Below are 23,643 nucleotides of genomic sequence, written 5' to 3' on the forward strand. Positions count from 1 at the left end.
ATCCAAAGTTTTAGTTAATTGAAAAGATTTATGTAATAAGGGATTCAAATTTGAGGTAAAAAGCCTTGCTAAATACATAATAGTTTGGGTTTTTATATGACATTCAATAGGCAGTCTTCCCAATTCGTTCCTTGTACCAAAATTTGAGGCACTCTTGTTAGTGCCAAGGGTAAACTTGCAATAACCAAGATAAAAGTTTTCTATTGGAGTCTTGTCAATAAAATTAAATGGGTCCACAGTTTTTCCAGAAACCAAAGCTCTTTTTTTAGCTTTGAAATATGTTATATATGAGTCCAAATATGTTATCTCAGAATTATAAGTTAATATAGGTCTCACTAATATGTAAAGATCAAACAGTTGTTTTGAATTGCTTTACACCAGTCCGATTGGGGCCTTAAAATATCTTGCTACTCTATGTAAGCCAATATTCCGATGTAAGCCAATATTCATTGTTGAAGGCCATACTTTGACCTATAATTGTTTTAGTTTTATACATTGTGACCAGGATCTTATACATTAAGATTTTCTTTAATAAAATGTGTTTACATAAACAATCAACACGTTCGAATGCATATTTTTAGTTAAAACGAAATTGAGAAAAGTAACATTTTAGAATTATTTTATAGAAGTACCCTCCCCCCCCCCCCCCCAAAAAAAAAAAAAACAACCAAAAAAACACATTCACACACATTAGACACGAAAAAAGATGAAATAGAATGACAGCAACAAAACGAATTAAAATTTTGATGATATCAATAATACGTTTTACAGTATTCTAAATGAAATAGTTACAAAATATCAATTATTTCTTAAGCCTGTAAAGACGAAATCAGTTTTTACTTTTTTCAAAATAGTGCGTTCGTATGTCAGCGTTTATCCGAGTGTATTAACTGTTTGTTTAAAACTATATCCAGCATATGATTCAAACTTTGTAGAGCCATGGATTTCATCGGTGTAATCGTCGTTGTTTAGCTGTGAGGCTCATGAATTCCAAATTACTTGATATATGTACATTAAGGATCCTTAAGATTGCACTTGGTTTTCTAGCATACCAAAAACTTAATTGAACGCAAAACTTACTGTTGAAATAAGTGTAGATTTGTACTGACTTTGATCGTAGACCCACTCATTACAGGCGGTTGTACTTCCATTTTGATATACAAAACATTCAGAAATGTTTGCAGCCATATTTAGAGTACTGTTAAATGGATCACCCATGGTGTTTAGCATTTGGCATCTGCAATATATAGTGAACATGGTGAAAATGCATAAACTTTTACAGGAAAGGTTTTCAAATTATCAATATTCAATTCATATTTATTATATAAAATTAAATTCTTCGTTTAGGTTTAGGTCACAGCAGACATATTTTTGAAATGCTATCCTATTACATATTAACTCAATATTGAGATAATAAAACAAACTATATCAATTGTGTTGTCTGTTTTTTTTTTTTTTATTTTTATTTTTCTATTCGACATTTTAGTTTTTTTTTTTCTTTAAAAAGTCAGAAAAATAACAATTGCATCTTTAATCGACCGCTCAACAAAAATTACTTTTTGTAGCTTTATACGTTTTTCGTAACGTGATATATTTTTTTGGAATGGAAGTGTCATGATCTCATATTCAGATGCTTACCATGAAAGATCAATTTGTCATAAAATAGGCTGTTTAAAATAGTCCTTAAATATGAGTACTTGTACAATGTATATCAGATCGTCAATGTTGATTTATAAAGGAACATATAAAAGCTTATTTAAAAACCTGCTTTAAAAAGTGTAATGCCATGAGTGGTATGAAGCATTTCCTGGAATCATGATAATAAATCTCATTTTTTTTTTGTACATTGTTGAATAATCTATAATAAATGCAAACAACTATCTCTGATTTAAGGCGAAGTGTACGTAATTGCACGCCTCTAGCGGAATACGGGATTAAAAACGTTCGTCGTTAGTTACGCAAGTTATCTCCCTTACTCCAAGAAAGGACACACGAAAGAGAAACTACTTTCTGCGGTCTATAATGAATCCAACAAGCACTCCTATGCTGTCTTAAACCTCATAGAAATTATCTAAATAACTTCAATTAGAAATCACAGCATTCTGTACGTTGTTCTGTGTGCAGCCTGACTTTAAAACATCATTTTTTTTAGACGCGTAGGAGAAGGCATTTCGTGTTTATGATGTCAACAGAAAGAAAAAAAGCCTCACAACAAAATTATAAACAAATAAACAAATAAACATGTAACAATTTTTCTTCTATTGATATAAAATTAATTTAAATGAAACCTGAATTGACCCAACAATATCGTTTTAAAAAGCCGTAGTCTTGAACGAAAAACACAGTACGCAACGTAAAGTTTTATAATAGGTTACAAATAATTAATGAAAGACGTGTGAATTTAATTGTTTAATTAAAAAGACGTTGAAATGTTCGTATTTTGTGCAATTGAAAATTTAACGACATGATTTATATTCATATAAGAAATCAGACGATACCAAGAGAATAATTTGACCACTAGTGCAACACTTACAGGTCGGAAGAACAAAGCGGGAAAACAAACAAAAAATAAACAAATTAGGCCCCAATAATTATTCAGAAACTTAAAATTTGTCTCACTCTAACATTTATCTTAAAATAAGTAAAAATTATGTCATTAAACTCCCAGTTTTCAACTTTTTCTACATGTACAGAAAATAAACAGGTGTCTTCTATTCCGTCCGCAATTTATGGGAAAACTAAATCTAAATTTAGAACCATAGTGAAATTGAAAGTACACATGTAAGATAAAATATAACATGTCATTTCTTCTTTCACAAATTCCAATTTCGATGAGATATATAGTGAAATCTGTTTTCTTTTATTGTGCCTGTGTGTATCATTCAAAATTAGAGAATGTAATTTTGAAGTATCAAGTCTCAATTCAAGATTATGAATGAATAGAATATAGAATTACGGGGGGAGGGGGTGGGGGGTAGGACCTTTATCGGAACTCCTGGATCGGGTGTTTTTAAGCTCGGGATTTCGGGATTGACCCTTTCGGGATCCGGGAATTCTATTTCCGAATTTCGGGTAGTCGGGATTTAATTTTTTTTAAATTGAGGACATCGGGATGTCGTGTTTTTAAGCCCGGGATTTCGGGATCCGGATCCCTCCGTCCCTCCTCCCTCTATTATGGTTAAAGAAAAGAGGTCAGGGAAGTTTTGTGATACTTGTAACTGCAATTTAATTATTAGTGGAATGAGAGGTGAAATGTGTTCAGGCTATTACATTTCGATTTTTTTTTTTAAATTTAACCCAAGTTTACTGCAAGGGGTGCTTAACGACCTCGATGATTATCCATGAGGATCTCGCACTCGGTCAGCTCTAGGTTTTCACCTAGTTCATGATCATACAAGAATTGAGAAGCCTGTGGTTTACTAGTCTCATAATATGAGACTTTGGAGTTCATATAATTTACATTCAACGTTTTTTATCGAATATTTCAAGGCTTTTTGACAATCAATGTTGACCCCCCCCCCCCCAAATTGATTGGATAAAATGAATGGATTACCGCCCCTATTTCAAACTAAAGTCCTATAAACTGACTGGTATTCGAATTTGTTAAAAGAAAAAATTGGTATCTCTCATATTGATTCAATACCGTAATGCCGAAAAACAATCATTTGTTTCCGCGAATTCCGAACAGCTAGAAATATATTCCCGAGTTTCAATTTGAGTAACTCGAATAAGTCAAGCCCTTTTCATGTCCGATTTTCTCCCACACGAGAAATGTAGCATTCGTACATTAGCTGAATAATACGACTGAATTATTCGGGTTACAATTTGTGTAAATCCCGAATGCACATAAACGTAAAGGTCCAGCCCGATTTTCGGGAAAGGACTGTTGTAGATTTCAGATTGATTTCCAGAAATAAAATTCATACAAAAATGTTTCACGCAAATATTCGTCTTCAGACGTGTAAAGTTATAAAAAGGTTACTAGCCGGTCTGGATTGTGATAAAAAGAAGCGCATGCAATGCATAAAATATATAATGTCTTGGCTCAGGGATGTGTTGAATTATAGAGATGCTTATGCGACACAAAGATAAGATTAATTTACCCAAATGTACTAAGAATTACCAAACAACTTAAATTTACTTAAATATTGATTTGTTATCCTGTGCCAGACAGATGGCTAATATTCTGAGAAGAGACCTTGATGAAATGAAGTTTTATGGGAACAAAGATTTTGAAAAAACGTCGCAGTGTTTAGATTTTAACAAAAATAAGGCACCAAGGTCGAAAATAGTTCTAGTTAATAATGAAGAAAATATCAACCGTTTTCTAGCTTGGCAATCGCCGCACGCACCCGAATATAAAAGACAAATACAATACAATAGTACACAAAACGTAACATAAAGAACTAAAGACCGACCAACACCAACAAAACGGTATATATTTCATACAAGTAAAGAACTATATGAAGCGTCGTAACTGTTGCGGCGACGTCAATAACGTTGTCGTTGGTTTTTGTTTTTTTTTTACACTCAAGATTCAACTTTAACAGGGTATAGCTTGAAAATTAGCACGGTTGCTAAGGACTTTCTTTGCACCAATCGATTCCTCAGACATTTTAGAATCGTCTCATAAATTTAAAAAAAAATTGATTGTCTAATATAATAGAAAATCTTGGAAATGTAACAATTCCCGCCGAATTTCACGATTTTCCCTATATATCCTTTGTAATTTTGGTGTATGATGCTGTTAACTTCAACAGCTCGTATCTCAAAAACGAAAACGGTTACCGTATTGTAATTATCAGTAATTATTTTTTCTGTGTTTTATCGCGTATTGTTGTTATTCCGATTGCAGTTTGAACAATAACTTACCTGTGCTTATGATCTCCGAGTATAAATGTCAGCATGTATGACGTCATGGGATCCAAAAAAGGAGGAATTATTAACAGAGCCAGCATACGTTTCTGAAAACGACCAAACCCTCCGATCTCCATTAGCAGCTTGTCGTAATTCATATTGGTCCTGACAAAAAAGTCATATTTCATTAAATAGACAAAAAATTGGCAAAATATTCAATTTGCAATAAGAAAAATTGCTATAGATTCCATAGGCGGCCTTTTACGTTTTTTCCATAAAGTTTAAATAAGAAGGCACCAGAGAAGAGTGTTGCCAATGGAACTTGAGATGTGAAAAGTTCCATCCGATCTGACGGTAAAGAGTTGCAAGTTTCACTTTAATATGGTAAATAGAAGATTTTTTTAGACAAAATTTTTGACGGGACGTATTATGATATACAAATGTCCGGCGTCCGTCTGTCCGTCTGTCTGTCTGTCTTTCTGTCCGTGTGTCTGTATGTCCGGCGTCCACATGTTGCACCATAACTCGAGAACCGCTTATCCACATTTCATGAAACTTCATCTAGTTGTTTCTTATGATTGTCAAACGATCTGTATACTTTTTGGTGAAAATAGGATTTAAATTTCTTGAGTTACGAGACTTTATAACTAAAACAGAGGTGTGTATTTTTCACATGTCGCGCTGTATCTCAAAAACGATTTCTGATTTTTGCTTTAAACTTCACACACTTCTTAATTATAATAATCCAAAGATCTGTATATTTTTGTTGATGATTCAAAATTTTGTTTTGGAGTTAATAATGAGTTCTTTGTAAAAAAAGAGGAGAGGGTTCACATGTTGTATCGTATTTTAAAAACCATTAATGACTATTGCCTAAAACTTAACACACTTCGTAGTTATATTAATCTTTAGATCTTGATCTTAATATTTTTTAGTGATGATTCAAAATTTTATTTTAGAGTTATTGAGATTTTTGTAAAAAAAAAAGGGGGGGGGTCACATGTCGCACCATATCTCATAAACGATTTATGATTATTGCTTAAAACTTTACACACTTCTTAGTTATATTAATCTAAAGATCTGTATATTTTTGTTGATAATTCAAAATTTTGTTTTGGAGTTAATGAGTTTTTTTGTAAAAAAGAGGAGAGGGTTCACATGTTGCATCGTATTTTAAAAACGATTAATGACTATTGCCTAAAACTTAACACACTTCGTAGTTATATTAATCTTTAGATCTTGATCTTAATATTTTTTAGTGATGATTCGAAATTTTATTTTAGAGTTATTGAGTTTTTTGTAAAAAATTGCGCCGTATCTCAGAAAATATTTATGATTATTGCATAAAATTTCTCACACAAGACAAATGGCGTATCATGCGCTCATGGCGCATCTGTCTATTGTATATATTTTGTTTAGTTTAGTTGGTTTTTTAGGGGTCTTGTCTTCTGTTTGTTTCTAATTCCTTCATTGTTTCTTTAAGCTACAAGAGGCTCAACTGCATAACTTTTGCAGCAAAAAAAGAAACACAAGCGGTTTTATAATTTTTCTCTCATTCGAACTATATCCGGTTCCTTGTAGATTCATTCTTTCTAAATGCAATAAAATACTGTTAATGAATGTCCTCACCCTCCCCCTTTTCCTCAACTCCACCCTCCCCTATGTGATGCCAGATATGCAATCCCGTGCAAAACCTTACATTTAGACAAAACATTAACATTTATACCAAGAAATGGCTTTAGTTCTGTGATATTGAGTCAATTCTATATACTAAATACCGAAATAGGTCGCCGGTCTTGAACTTCAAAATCTACGACACAAAAACTCAAGAGCCTTTAGAAAACTGTGCAATGGTTACGTCTGCTTCTCCTATCTGGAAATAAATTACATATCATTCCGTTCAGTGCAAAATATTATTTGGTGTTTACTTTTCTCAAAAAATTGTTTTTATACTTTTTCTTACCTTTGTCGTTTTTCTAAGCTTCGAAGTCGCCAACATTGTCAAACATAGTTAACATGCCAAATGATGCGTTCAACACAGTGATATGTGTGCGGATATATTTGCATTATACAAAAAAAAAACATTTAGGTGTTGTGTTTACACGGTAAGAGCGACAGCAACCCCACAGTACTATAAAACAAAAACAGGTACATACAGGTCACTTTCTTTTCGTCATGATGGAAAAAAATACCTTGAATGCCCGTCCTGTTCTGTTTATGTCTTATATGAAAGTAATTAGACAATGTCAAAGCATGCTTTTGTTTACACGGCTTTATCAATTAACCACAATAATCTCTATCCGCGGAAATCCTGGTGATCAAGGTAATATGTTAACAAAAATTCGATTAATAATTGGTGTAAATATTAAAGTTGATACAAGTAAAGAGGGGCTTAAATCAAAAAATAATATAACTTCAGAATATTTCTTTTCTTTATACATGTAGGAAGATTTTCATTTCATTAGTAGGAAGCTCACTAGTTATATATTTTTCTTGTTTACAAATAAAAACGTTTACATTTATATGTTAATTGATTTGAATTTTACAGTGAATATTTCAAAATTATGTATATGTTGACATATTTCTTCATTCTAGCGGTTTTTTTTCTCCCGTCATATTTTAATTTATAAGAGCACTGAAAATTGAGAATCAAAATGGCGAAGGTGTCAAAGTGACATTAACCTTAAAAAAAAGAGCAGATAACAGCTGAATGCCACCAATCGGTCTTCAACACAGCGAGAAAATCCAGCAGCTGGAGGTGGGCTTTAGCTGACCCCTAAACAAAAATTGCGTACTAGTGCAGTGAAAATAAACGTCACACTGAACTCCAAAACAAATGGATGAAATAAAATTAAAAAACAAACAAGACCAGCAAGACCAGTAAGGACTTGCATATTTATATGTTAATGTCAGCATACGATCATGCATCCTTGGAATCCCGATATGAATCATCAACAGTGTGAATTTAAGGCACAACAAAACGAAAATAACACGAAGCCTTGTTGACATTTAAAGTAAGACGGAAAATATTAGGACAGTATTTTCTGTAAGTTCTGATTGTGAAATTATATGCTGATCAACACAGATATAAATGTAGTGAATTACGTTTTGGTGATTTTTTTAATGTGGGGAAAAATCCTTGATAGAAATGAAGTCTCATGTATTTGCCTAAGATTCGGATCAAATTGACATCCATGTGGATGTTCTTTCAAGTATATATACCAGGGGTGGATCCAGCCATTTTAAAAGGGGGTCCTAACCCAGGACAAAAGGGGGCGTTCCAACTACATGTCCCCATGCAAATGCATTGATCGGCCAAAAAAGGGGGTTCCAATGTGACGTTGAACAAGTATAAAATTGTAAATGTAATGATACCATTTCATTTATCATTACTAAATATAATAAGAAACTTAGAAAAACAGAGACATCCGCCAAATTGTGTTTTCGTGAATGGTATTATTATGCTTTATTCTTGAATAAATCTTAATATTTCAGAAGTTAGATGAACTGAATGTATTGGGCATTGCATACATATCCCTTATGTTACGAAGATACTTTGACCTTATACTATACATTTCTTCTTTCGATATTATTTTGACGTAGAGTCATAAAACCAGGTTCAGCCCACCATTTGTTTTCTTCAGATGCCCTGTACCAAGTCAGGAAACATGGAAGTTGTTATCAAATAGTTCGTTTCTTTGTATATTGGCGTTTGTTTTTATTGCACGTGAGTGTTTCTGGAGTTTCGTTGTTTTCATCTTAAGGTTGATGTATTTCCCTCGGTTTTAGTTTGTTACCCTGATTTGTTTTCTCTCAATCAATTTATGACTTTTGAGCAGTGGCATTCTACTGTCGCCTTTATTAGATTCTGAATATTTTACAGTCGAAAACTTTTATACACTCCCAATGTGCGTATTTTTGCTAACAATGTTTGTGCTTTAATTTTGACCTTACTTGACAGAGGTTATTTCAAAAACACCCTACAAACAGTTTATTTTGTTTTAAAAAAAGACACATTCGAAGTTATTGATTTGTAATAGGGATAACACGAGAGCTGAGTGGTTTGTTTGTCATCCGTCATTATATTTGAAATGCTTTATTATTATATTATTGGTTTGAGATATTTAGAGCGTATTCCAGTATACTAGTATAAAGAAATGTAATATAATTACACTATGAGGCATCACTATTTGGCTTTCATATTTCATATCTTCTTCTGCGATTTGCAATTTGCTATATTGTATTATTTACTTCTATTCAAAACGCAACCTGAACCACAGAAAACAGGCAATAATAAATGAAAATTAAGAAAAAAATTAAATTGAAAACAAGACTTCGCGTCCCTGATACCTTTTGTTTTAGGACAAAAGAGGGGCGAAAGATACCAGAAGGACATTCAAACTGATAGACTGATAGACAATATGTGCTGTGACTAACTGCCATGTACACATTGCCATTTCTGCAATAACATTACTTACATATTACTCTTTGTAGTGCAACTATATAAATATATCATTTTGGAAATCAATGATAAGATTCGTTTATATTCTATTGCTGTTTATTCTGTTGACTTTAGACAACTTCTAATTTCTTTGATTTTCGTTTTTTAGATAGAGCGATGATTTTTTTTATGTTTTGCGTTCCATAAGCTTAAACAGTTGCTATATTATTTAGTGTAGTAAAATGGTGTTTTTTGTAGAGTCAATTGACACTATAAAGCTTCCGGTAAAGGTAATTTAATTACTATCATTACAATTTTTCACTCGCACTTGCGCATTGCGATTGTTGAAGTTCTAACATAAAGTATTGGAGTTAAGGTCACTGCATACGTAGAAGTATAGACGAATTAATGCATGGGAAGACAATATTTCAATAGCAATACATAAAATACGTAAAGGATTTTGTTTTTCAAAAAAGTTATTTACCACACTTGAATGAAACTATTCAATTATATTAAACATTCAACTTTTATTTTTTTGATTTGAAGTTTCATATCACTATAAAGTTCAACACACAAATTTTAAATCGAGGTCGAATTTTTAATTCCAGCTACAAGTTAAAAAACATTTAACTTTTCACAGTTCGAATGACCGAAATTTCATTACCGGTTTGAATAGGTTGAACTTGTTTTGTGGACAAACATCAGAACATACTATATATACACTTATAGACATTCAGAACCCTTCTTCCATCACTTTGGTATTATAACTATACAACTTATTTTGTTCAAAACAAATATTCATGCTTAATTGACCGCTTTTACGTATATCTATAAACCGTGTTCTTGTAAATTTATCAGACCTTGAAAAAATACATATCTCAAGGTTTGTGTTTACAAACCTGCGTGGTCTACATAACCTTGAGGGAAGACTGTCTGTATCACTAAAAAAAATCACTTGAATTGATTTACAATCCGATAGAACTATTCAATTGAACATATACTTTGTTTAACCCTGATTATGTTTTCTCTATGCACATTTTCTTGGTTTAGAGATTGTTTGAAGTCATCAACTACAATACTAAAATAACAGAATTTTAAGACTTTCAAACCAATAATTGGTATTTCTTATAAACTGTTATTTTTTTTTTATCTAACTTTTAAAAAAAACGTCATGATATTTGTGGAAATAAAACCTTCTCTTTATATTGCCTATATTATTATTCACTTTTCAGATTGGTTGACTGATCCAGTCAAACATATCAAAGGTGGTTAGAAAACAACCAGTTATGTAGGAGTTTTTGGATCTAGATTCATAACTGTTAACTACAAGTCTCTTTTATACCCCAGTCCCACTAGACCACGATCGCACTACGATCTGTGAAAAAAATGCAAATTTTGATGATCGTGGTACGATCGTGTAGGTCGCAGTAAGGTCGTACCACGGTCGTGGCGAGGTCTTCAAGATCGTGCAGAGCGTGGCCAATTTTGAACATGTTCAAAACAATCGTGGTGCGGTCGCGGCGAAATTAGGTCGTAGTAGAAGCGTAGTGAGAGCGCACTAAGATCGTAGTAAGATCGCAAAGGTCGCTGTACAATCGTAGCGAGAGCGTAGCGAAAGCGTGATTCTATTCGGAGAGATTGCGCAACGATCTCACAGCGACGTTATCACGACCTTACTACGACCATCACGTTCTCACCGCGACCCAACTACGCTTCCACTACGACATTACCACGCTGTTCACGACCATAGTACGATTCTAGCACGCCCTTGCCGTCCTCATCACGCTCTTCTCGCGACCTTACTACGTCTAGAGACATATAATAATAATGTATTATATGTCTCTGCTACGTCCACACGACGACCATCATTTTTATTGTCATTTTCACATAAAATATATAAAAAAAAACTGCCTAGATTTTGTTTGTCTGAATGTATTTATCCATTTGCTCTAACGGCTCAACCATGCTTCTCGTTTTTATATAGATTAGACCGTTGGTTTTTCCCGTTTAAATGGTTTAACATTTTTTTTTATGGGCCCTTTATAGCGTGCTGTTCGGTGTGAGCCAAGGCTCCGTATTGAAGGCCGTACCTTGGCCTAAAATGGTTTATTTTTATAGATTTTTACGTTGATGGAGAGTTGTCTCATTGGCACTCATACCACATCGTCCTATATATGTTACAGTGAATTTGAATAATCAGTGATTATGTAGAATCACTGGCTACTTTAGGGATTATATATAATCACTAAAATTTTCAGGGATTATGTATAATCACTAGAAAAAACGTCAGTGATTATACATAATAACTGAAATGAAGAAATAGTTTTATTTATAAAGAAAATGAATAAAAGTCAAATAATTTATTCTATAAAATCATAATGAAACATCAATATAAACATAAATTGTAAAATGTTAAACACAATATATTAAAATAATAATTCGTCCTCAGTCAATATCATTCTTTCAGGTTAATATATGTTTGTACCAACCTCATACAAAGGCTATAATTGTATAATATTAGACACAATACATTGAAATGTTAAGCATAAGGTTAAACAGTCATTTATTTTTTACAAATTAAATTTGGATGGCATTGACCATTGCATATTTGCCCTGATTTTTAATAGGCATGTTTATTTGCTTCACATCTATTTTACCACAATATCCAAATTTTAAAAAAATAGTTTCCTTCACAAATCAGATTTACGACACGCCTAAGAGAAATAAAGTTTTCAGTAAAAACATCTGAAGGTACCCCCCCAAAAAAAAATAAAAATAAAAAATAAATAAAAATTAAAGGGTTTCAGTAACCTCGAACAGGTTCGAGCAATATACCATGTTTTGGGGTTTCACTTTCTTTTTTTTTTACCCTGTGGAATTGCTATGAGAATATTACACTAAATGTCAGCATCCTCTACAATTTTGTTCTATTTGTCAATCCTTAGTTCTGCCTGTTTTCTATACACTTAGATGCGTAAGTTCTCTCAGTTTGAATTTCTTGTTCATTTGAACAAAAAAACACAACACAAAACATTTGTTCCATAATCATCTTCATCATTTGTTTTACCACAAATAACATGCTGTGTGGATTTACAAATAGAACATGAATATCGATTTGACGTTGGATTTTGATAAACAAACAATACATGTAAAGTTATCGCTATAAAGGAAATGTTGATATTATTATTTTGAAGCCTTCAACTTTATCTCAAAACCCCGTGTTGTTTAAATCTTTAAGATCACTCTGTGTTAAAAAGGAGAATAATCTCATCTTGAAAGGAATATGAAAGGAAAAAAGGATAATTTGTCTATATTTAAAAAAAAATAGCAAACAAAGTATCCTTAAATTTTTGATAATCCCTGAAATATTAGGGAATTTGTAGAATAATCATTAAAATGTTCAGTGATTTTGTAAAATCACTGGCCATTTTCAGGGATTATATATAATTACTAATGATTTCAGTGATTCTACATATTCCCTGAAAAATCAGGGATTCTACATAATCCCTGACTATACAAATTCACTGTAACATATATATTGACACATCTGTGTCATCTCTGCTATCGTTGACTAAACTATCGTCATTTGAGCTTTATGGACCAGCAATATGTTGTAAATTAGGTTTGATTGGTCGTTCCGACATCTCTTGATGACAAGTATTATACTACTTATGTGTATAGTATCAGTTTAATTGAAGTCTGGAGCATGTCAGTTAACTGATAGTAGTCTGTTGTTATTTATGTATTATTGTCATTTTGTTTATTTTCTTTAGTCACATCTTCTGACATCAGACTCGGACTTCTCTTGAACTGAAGTTTAATGTGCGTATTGTTATGCGTTCACTTTTCTTTTCTTCATTGACTAGAGGTATAGGGGAGGGTTGATATCCCACAAACATGTTTAACCCCACTATTTTTGCGCCTGTCCCAAGTCAGGAGCCTCCGGCCTTTGTTAGTCTTGTACTATTTTTAATTTTAGTTTCTTGTGTACTATTTGGAGTTTAGTATGGCGTTCATACTTTGCTCCCTCTGCCTCTACATCAACCCCTACCAACACGCCCACGTGTTCTAGTAGATTTTGGTAGCATGACTGTATTGTATCCGAGAAATCTCCGTTTTAATCAGAAATAGAAGGAATGGAACTATATTGATATGAAACACGATGTTGACGGTATTGCTGAGAACGTAGTAAGATCGCGGTATGAACGTAGTATAATCGTGGTAAGAACGTGCTATAATCGCAGTAAGATCGTGTTGCAATCGGATAACTCGTGGTATGGTCGTAGTGAGAACGTGAAGGGCGTAGAAAGATCTTGATAAGCGTAGTGAGGTCGCAGAATAAGCCCGATGAGAACGTGGTTTAATCGTAGCGGGATCGTTGTAGAAGCGTAATTAGGACGTAGTAGCATCGTGAAACCAACGAAAATTATCATTTTATGCCGCTCATACCGCGACCTCACCACGATCTAAATTTATTTTAGATCGCGGTGAGCGTGGTGCGATCGTGGTCTAGTGGGACTGGGGCTTTAAGGGGCACCAGCTACGAGATATATAATAAATCAAAAGTATGATTTTTTTGTGTTCAATCATTAATGAAAGTGAAAAAGTGAAATAATAATTTGCTTTTATCAGCTAAAATGGTTCAATTTTGTCAAATTAAGCTTATAAACATTAATAATGTATTATTCACTTGCAAGTGAATAACTTGACCTCATAAAATCCATATTCATTTGAACTTCAATTTAACCCCGTAGAAAGTGATAGAATAACGCATGCATTGTCCGTGTACGGGTATTTAAAGGAAAGAAATGTCAACATTGAAAGTGAAACAAAGGTAAATAATTTGATTAACTGATTCGATCCACACAAAATCATTCTTATAAAGGTAAACGACGATAAAAATAAATTTTTAATCTATAATACAAAATTTAACAGACCTATAAAAATCCAATTGCACTAGTTGCCTAATCTATTTATATCTGTGTTTATGTTTACATCGCTTATATGGTCATAGAAGGTCAACTCGACAGTTAATTAGATGGCGTCTTGGCTAAATTTCACACGAAACGAAGCAACATTGTATTGAGACCATGTCCTGTAAATAGTTTATTTGATATTTTTGATAGTATGGAAAAATGTAAATAAAATATGAGAATTTGAGTCAAATCGGTGATCATGAATTTGGCAGCTATTGCTCCATTAAGAATAGACAATAACACACTATAACAATAAATGCCCATGCGTTTTTCTTATGGTGGCCTGTGTCACGATTATTTTTTTATAAATAAACCTATCTATGATATCAAATGTTTGGATACAGTAATACCACAAGTAAAGAGATTAAAAGAATTATTTTTTTGCGAACATATGTTCAACATTATTTTTTACCACCACAATGTTTAGTCTCTGATGAATGGTTAGCAATTGTACAGCATAAATAAAGGCAACAGTAGTGTACCACTGTTCAAATCTCATAAATCGATAGAAACTTTTTATATTATAATTGGAACAAAGTTTTTATAGTATTAATTTTTTAACTTCATAGCTAATGCCCTTTATACCGATCAGAAAATAAAATAGATTTAGAAGTATTTTGTAACAGCATTTTCTACTTTTGTGAGATTTTTTATTATCAAGTTCGTAAAACTTAAATTCGTACTCTTCAAAACAAATAAGTACATGCGATCTGTTCAACAAAACAAAGTTCTTACCTTTAAATGATCTTTTAATCTATGTCATCAAATTTTCTTTCAAAATGAATATTTTTTTATAATTACTATCTAGAGAGGTATTCTAATTCTATAACACTGACACAGATCAGTAAGAATAACAACTGTTACGATGGAAATTTAAGTGGTATCTATTTCACCCTGTCGTAATGCCATGAATAACAAATTACAACATGATTGTCACAAACATAAACTTTCTCCTTTCGTATTTCATTTTCATATGTTTACAAATTGAGATTGTTATGCATACCTATTAGGAATTTAATTTTAATTTTTCCAATGTTTACTCAAGAGAATCTTGGAATAAAAAACGTATAGAAAGATGCACTTGCAGCTCTGTGAAAATAAGTGTCATGTTAAACAAACAAAGTAATCTAATTTGAATCTTTTAGTTAGTGATGAATTTGTGATATTCCTTAGGATTCAAAAGATGTAATTGCTTTCATGAATGTGTCCTATTTTTCAAAATTTATTTTGGCAAAGGTTGTGCCTCTGCACTAGCTTTGACGTTTCGAGACCAACTCTACCAAGACATAGAGTAGTTAAACAATCCTACCCCTCGTATAATATTATTTCGTAATTTTTCCAACCGTTCACGATGTGATCAGTGTATGTATCCAAGTTTTTAGAAAGGGAATTGGTTCACTTTCTACCTGGCTAGCAGTCAATGAATTGAGGTTCGGGAAAAGTGGTTTAAATCTCAGTATTCCTCAATGCTCTTCAACATCGTACTTCATTTGGACTTTTTTTTAAAACTTTATTTGATGCCTTTTGTAGACGAAACGCGCGTCTGGCGCAAATACAAAAAAAAAAGGTAAAATCACAAAAAATACTGAACTCAACGGGATAATTCAAAACCTAAAGTCCCTAATTAAATGGCAAAATCAAATGACAAAACAAATCAAATCAAACGAATGGAGACAACAGCTGTCATATTCCTGACTTGGCACAGGCATTTTTGAATGTAGAAAATGGTGAATTGAACCTGGTTTTATAGCGCTAAACCTCTCACTTGTATGACAGTCGCATCAAAATTTCAATCCTGGTATCTATGATGAGTTTATTTTACAGACGGGTCATTTACAAAACTTGAGTAAATATATGCTACAGTCAATTTGGGTGAGGTAGATCAACCGGAAGCACGAGCAACAGTGTATGTTGTCATTCATTCTCCTTTACAATCAATGATCACCGAAAATTGTTTTCCTCAAGATTAAATTTCAATGTCTTTTTTTGGGGAGTGGTGGATCCGTATGCGCACCAAATTTATTGAAGTATCATCAGTTCGTTAGTTGAAGTTGAAACAAAAAGAAGACAGAAATAAGTTTTACTAGACGTGAAAAAACACTTTAATAGCTATCATTACTAGTAGTTTTTTATTCCGTTTTGGCACGACTTTAATGCAACTTCCTCAAGCAATTGCGATGTAAAAAGTAAAATCACAAAAATTTTCAACTCCGAGGAAAATTCAAAAAGGAAAGTCCCTAATCAAACGGCAAAATTAAAAGCTCAATCACATCAAACGAATGGATAACAACTGTCATATTCCTGACTTGGTAGAGGCATTGACTTATGTACAAATGGTGGATTAAACCTTGTTTTAAAGCTAGCTAAACCTCTCACTTGTATGACAGTTAAAGCTTTTCTGTTTATTACCTATTTATACTTTGTAACAATGAACATATTCTTTTGCATCATATTTGTGGGTTTACTAGGAATAAAACTAGGGAAATATAGTAAATCTGTCATCTGTCACTATATATTTTGGTTTACCCTTTCGGAATTTTGGTCGTCACTGCTCTTTAACTTCGCACTTTATTTGGTATTTGACTTCTTCTCTGATTCAAGCATCACCGGTGAGTCGTTTGATGAAGATAAAATGATAAAATTACACTATGAGGACGAAAAAGTTGAATTTCATAATTTTTCTTCTGCTTTTTTCATTTCACTTTATTGTGTTTTTTTAATTCAGCATTTATTAAAAAAAAATTCTCATAGATAAAAGAAAAATATGAAATAATTATAGATGAAAATCAAGTTTAATGAAAACTAGAATACGCGACTTCGTTAAGTTATGATTTTAGATTAAACATGTGCTCTGACTGACTTTATGTATATATTGCCCTCAATCAAATAAAATTGATTTAATCATAAATTTTGTAGCATAAAGTTCATTGTTATGAAATCGAGGGTTTGGTTCGTTTCTATTCATTTGAGTTTGATTTTGTTGACCGTTTAATATCCAACAATCTTATTAGACAGGAAGTTACACATTTTCTCTTGGTCAATCTTGGTCTCTAATCGACGTCCGTTCCTCAAATCGACGTCCAAATCTGATGTCACATTCTCAAATCGACATCCAATATTTTGATCCTCTAATCGATGTCCAATGTGACGCCATGTATTGCCAAAACGACGTCTGATAGATTGTAGTCTTCTTATATCGATGTTCAATAACTAATGAAATAACAAATTACTGCACTTACATTTTTACATGTACATTCGGAGGACGTTGATTGATTTTGAAATTTTCAAATGCGAAATAAACAATGAATTTTGATCTGATTTGTAGGGTTTTTAAAGCAATTTAATTTTCAAACAGTTATACATACTTTCCATAGAGATTTAATTCACCCACTAATACTCACTTATAGGTAACTTGCGTAATGATATTTAATAGAAACTAATCCAGTCGATCTACCTTGACGAAGTTCATTCATATTCATATTGATAAATTATATGTGAGTATACATCAATGAGAAACCAACGACATATAAAGGGCAACATTCAGTCTTCAACAATGGACAAATTAAAGAAGTAAAGCCATCTATTTTTCGGAATTGTTTTTTTTTATAAGTAAGACCGTTAGTGTTCAGTTCTAATTGGTTTGCATTTTTTATGTCATGGCATTTAATTGCCGACATTATCGTTGGCGAAGGACGTACGATTGATTATAACTGCTTATATTAATTTATTTGAACTCTAACTTTTTACATTACTTAAAAATTTATATAACAACGGTCCTGTAAACATCGATTATACATTCAGAAAAATAGGTTTTTAATATATTTTCTTTGTCGCATATAATGAATTATGTAAAAAAAATGACGTAGAACTGTCTTTACATCTCTCCCGGACGATACAAGTTTCAGTTCTGTTATAACCTTTTTCGGTTTCTATTTGCAGTTTTGTTCATTTGTTTTGGATATTTACGGAATGTCGGTCCAACATATCACGGCGTTTGGATCTTTGCATATGCCCATTAAACGGACGTCGATCCGAGAATCTAAAAATTGGACGTCGATTAGAGGGACATAACATTGGCCGTCGTTTTGGAATGTTATATTATTGTGACGTCAGATTTGAACGTCGATTTGAGAAACGGACGTCGATTAGAGACCGGACGTCGATCTGAGTCTTAGATATATATTATATAAAAAAAATTAAAAAAATGATGCAGTTTAAAATTATCTTTTTTTATTTTTTTTTTTATTTTTTTTTTCTGTTATAAAATCTCAAAGATACCAGACATCTTAAGTCCTCTAAAATGCGTGTTTTGCCTACTTAAGATTTAGCATAGTAACATAATGCAGGATACCGAGAAAAAACGATATTGCCAAAAATGGATTAAATAGTAAAATTATAGAAGAAGAAAAAAGGTGTTTGTCCTGGAACAAGTTTAAGGGTGGTGTACTCATATCGGCGAATTAAAACACGGGAAGACAAATTACCAATGCATTTCTGAAGATTTTGATCATATAAGGATTTTCCCTTACAAAATAGTCCACGTAAACCTGTTTAAAAGTAAAACTTAGCCATACAAGTAAATAAAACATTCAACTTTTTTTCATTTAAAGTTTCATCTGACTTTAACGTGCAACGCATTATACAACGCACTTGAAATCGATTTTAATTCCAGGTACATTGTAAAAATATTTGACTTTTTTGCAGTTTCGAATGAATGATATTTGAGACCAGTTTAAACTGGTTGCGTTGAATTTCAGAATATATATCAAATATACACTAAGCGACTTCAGAACCATTCTTCCGTCACTTAAATTTACATCTTTTATGTTCGAAAAAAAATATTTATGGTAAATTAACTACTTTTACAAATGTTTGAAAATGTGTTCTCGTAAATCTTCATAACTTCTAAAAAAAGATATATTTCAAGGTCTGTTATCACCTTCGTCGGCTTAAATAATCATCAGTGACAACTGTCTAGTTTATACGAAAAGAAAATTATTTGAATTGTGTTATAATCTGATGGAATTATTCAATTAAACATATAGTTTCCCTGTATACTTCTGAAAGTTAACGTTGCAAAAACTTTTTTTCTTCAAAATTACAATTTTTCTTACTGTGTTTGCATATTTTCTTAGTTTTTTAACACAGTTTTCAAATGTAACCTTTGCTTATTTTAGTAACTGGAATTTGCAATGAAACGTTTTTAAAATTTGTCTAAATGACAGCTTGTTGTTGGGTTTTTTTTTAAGTGTTATGATGCAAAGCAAGCAAAATGACATTCCAAATATGCATTTGATAAGACGCATTTATAAATATTATGCAATTTAATGATTTTAACTATGAAAACTCGATGGAACCGGTTAAGGTGAATTTTAAACACATTAATACATTATTAATCTTGTTATGCAATCTTTTTTTAACTATCTTATACAGATAAAAACGACGATAAACATATATTTTTAATCTATAATATGAAATTAAACAGACCATAAAAAATCTAATTGCACGAGTTGCTTAATCTATTTAAATCTATATCTTTGTTGATATTGCTTGTATGGTCATCTGAAGTGTTCGGGGTTGAACTCGACTAGATGGCATCTAGACTAAAATACACACGAAACGAAGCTACATATTATCAAACTCAAGACCTGTAAACTGTTTATTATTCAATAGTTTGGATAAATGTTTAACATTGTTTCATTGCCAGCAAACATTTGTTCATTATTAAATCTATTGCTATTTCAATTCAACGGTTGTTGATGTTTTTGTCACTTGGTTCAAGCCGTCACCTGTTCAAATCTAAATCCTTCAAAACTGCCTTTACAATTAACATAAATTTTCATGGGAGTTTAGTATTTTTGTGATTTTACTTTCTATTACTAATGCTTTAATTATGGAAGAAATATGATAAAGTTCGAAATGTATGTAACTAAAAGTAACGTGCTTTCGCCATTACCATGATACGAAAATTCTGAACATACACATATCTTTAATATCAGGTTATTGGATACGGTATATTACCACAGGTAAAGAGATTGCATTTGGTCTCTAGTGGATAGTTGGCAATCAAACCGCATATACCTTTTTTAATATCATAATAAACCTAATTCGCATGCATCTAAACTAGTAAGCCATTATGAATGCACGGTCTATATTTTAATTCGGCTTAAAATGCATGATAATCCGTTTATTTCGCCAATATTTGCAACAAAACATGCTATCATTGCAGAATAAGTGTTATTGAGAACTAGTGGTAAGAGTATACAACATACGAATAATATGGTATAACTACTAATATGACAACTATCAACCTGAGACCACATGACTTAGGTTAAGCAATTTTTGGCCGTCGCGATTATGTCTGACAGATTCTGTAGGTCACATAACCTTATATAAACATAAATACACACGAAGCACGTGCAATAGTTTAATTGCCATTTTTCTAGGTCAGTTTGATTTCATGTCTTATATTAAAAACGTGTTAATCATCGTGATTTGTGAGCATGGCAAAATCAGTGAATGACAGACAATTACCGGGTGTCTGCTTTTTCACTTTCAATATTGACATTCTTTTTTTATTGATAACTAAACATGCTTTCACCATGAATAACCATTATCAATTATTGCGAAATATTATTTCACGACTCTGCTTTTATATGGGCTTGAAACAAATAACCATATTTTTGTGCATGTTTTTTTTGTCCAACTTCGTAGCTAATGTCCCTTTCATCATCTGCAAATAAAAAAAATTCTGAAGAAGTTCTTAACAACATATTTCACTTCTGTTACACATTCAATCATGAATTTGTTAAAGTGATACTAGCTGTCAAATTCATGTTCACCGATTCTAATCAAATTCTCATATTTGATTTATAACAATGTAAAACATTTATCCAAACTATTAAAAGTCTAAATGAAACAATAAACAAGGCACAGGCATGAAAATACGTAGCTTCGTTTCGTGTGTACTAATATTTGAGTCTAGACGCCATCTAATTATTTATCGAGTTGACCTCTATAGTCTTCCGATGAACATATATTATTAATTAAGCGATGTAAACATAAGTATAGAGATAAATAGATTAAGCAGACACGTGCTGTTGAATTATTCTAGATCTATTTAATTTCATATTACAGATAAAAAAAATGTTTATCATCGTTTATACCTGTATTAGAATGTTTATTTGCGGATCGAATCAGTCAATAAAAAGATTTACCTTTGTTTCATTTTCAATTTTGACATTCTCTTCCTTTAAATAACTTTACACATAAAATTCACGTATTATCCATCTCAAGCTAAGGGGTTCACATGAATACGGATTCAATGAGGTCGAGTTATTCACTTGCATAATTCATAATCAATAATGTTTTGCTTATTTTGACAAAATTGAACCTTATTGGCTACTAAAAAGGAATTATAATTTCACTATTTGTATTTCATTACTGATTGAGCCCCAAAAAACAAAACAAAAAATATATTAGGTTTTTTATATATCTCGTAGCTAATGCCCCTTTAAACATGAGAGCGGTTTGATAAATTCTTCGTCTTCAAAATAATTAGATGCATACGATCTGTTCAACAAAAAAAAATCTTACCTTACCTTAAATTGTCTTTCGAAATGAATCAATGCCCGATAAATATCCTATAAATACCTTTTCAATTTTATTACAGACACAGATCAGTAAGAACTACAACCGTAACGCTGGTAATTTAAGTAATGCAAATCTCAACCTGTCTTAATTCTGTAAGATATAAATAACGTATTAAATTATAACATTTCTCATAGTTTCTTTTATTTTCATATGTTTACAAAAAGTTTATGGACACGCGTTGGATATTTAAATTCTTTAGTTCACTTATTTCATCAATTCTTATCTACCCAATGGGTTTGAAAATAAACAGGGTATAGAGGTATGTTCTTACAGGTCATATTTTTGACTTGGTACAGGCATTTTCGTATGTAGAAACTGTTGAATTTAACCTGGTTGTTAAAACCTGGTTTTATAAAGAGCGAGAGCTACTACTTGTTTTACAGTCGCATAAGATATCATTGGTTTTTTAACAAAACAAAGACACATTATAGTTAAAAACGTCAAAATTAGGGTACACTAGTAACGTTTCATCATGTTCCATTACACATGTTTCCCATAACGTCAATGCAAATTATTTTCCGGTTATACTTCCGAACCGCGAGAAAATATCAACCAAAACACGATAAAATATATGTCATAGTAAGTTCCTTCAAGAAATACGAAAATACTCACGATCTTTCGTGTATACATTCAGAATATTAATGAAATTTGAAAGTGTATACACATGAAAATACTCTCAGAAACATATAATTGTTACCTAAATGCATGTTTTGAATGAATCTGTACTTGTATAGCCTATGTTGTCATTGTACATGGCATGTTTTCATAACCTTTTGATCATATGATACATGTATAAATGCATGTTGACATATTTACACTGTTGTGTCAAATTATTAGTTACATAGAGTGCTAGTGACCTCATGCGGTATATATGGGATCAGATAATTTCATATGGCTCCATATATACCGAATTAGGAATTTACATTGGAGTTCGGTATTTTTAAGGTCTTTCCTCTACGCGAGGAAAGACCTTATTGTTTTTCTCATGTTTTTAAGGTCTTTCCTCTCCGCGAGAGAAGACCTTATTGTTTTTCTCCTGTTTTTTTTTTTTTTTTTTTTTTTTTCATCCAGCATTTGTTTGACATGGCCTCCCCTCGTTTCTATTGGAGTTATCAAGACCAAATATGGACCATCGGTAGACCTCATCATGAAGTATTACCAGATGAGGCTGTGTAGGATTTCATCATCCCCTTTAGAAGTTATCTCCCTTTTATTGTTTTTTTTCGACATGGCCCCCCCTCATTGTTTTTAAAGATATTATGACCTTATTTGGACAAAAGTTAGATCTCATCATGATGTGTTACCATATGAGGCTGCTAAGGATTTCATCATTCTCTATGAGAGTTACGTCCCCTTGAAGCAATTTCTTTCTTTTACATTTTTCTCAAAAAGTATTCAAGATAGAATCGATTTGAAAACGGCAACATGTACAAGACCAGATGGCAATGATAATAAACATATACAATCATTTTGTTGTTAACCCGTATAAGGAGTTATTTCCCTTGAAAAAATATACACAATTTTTGAAAAATTGTATCTCGAGAACCGGAAGTCGTAAAGACTTGGGACCTACACCAATAATCTGAAGTTCATGTGACCTTTAATTTGCACCCAAGGTCAAAGGTCACCGAGTGCAAAAAAAAAATTACGCTGCAATTTGAAGCTTACATATTAGGAAAACGATAAGATTTTGCTGCATACATACAGCGTATAAAA

General features: G+C 32.1%; 1 protein-coding gene across 3 annotated transcripts in view; it reads right to left on the bottom strand.

Annotated features, from left to right (window-relative positions):
- Positions 1 to 15,147, bottom strand: part of LOC143048104 (organic cation transporter protein-like) — a 28,649-nt gene extending 13,502 nt beyond the window's left edge. Inside the window, exons 1-4 of one of the 3 annotated variants that reach the window (XM_076221553.1) lie at positions 15,010 to 15,147; positions 6,636 to 6,730; positions 4,873 to 5,022; positions 1,081 to 1,237 (exon numbers count right to left, since the gene is read on the bottom strand). In XM_076221553.1, coding sequence (XP_076077668.1) covers positions 1,081 to 1,237; positions 4,873 to 5,015 — 300 coding nt within the window. In that variant the 5' untranslated portion in view covers positions 5,016 to 5,022; positions 6,636 to 6,730; positions 15,010 to 15,147. Of the gene's footprint in view, positions 1 to 1,080; positions 1,238 to 4,872; positions 5,023 to 6,635; positions 6,731 to 6,820; positions 7,135 to 15,009 lie in introns of those variants that run through there. The other 2 variants (XM_076221554.1, XM_076221555.1) reach the window with 2 other exon arrangements.
- Positions 15,148 to 23,643: the final 8,496 nt, after the last annotated feature.

The sequence above is a fragment of the Mytilus galloprovincialis genome, chromosome 10 (genome assembly GCF_965363235.1).
Source record: "Mytilus galloprovincialis chromosome 10, xbMytGall1.hap1.1, whole genome shotgun sequence".
NCBI classification, from domain to species: domain Eukaryota; kingdom Metazoa; phylum Mollusca; class Bivalvia; order Mytilida; family Mytilidae; genus Mytilus; species Mytilus galloprovincialis.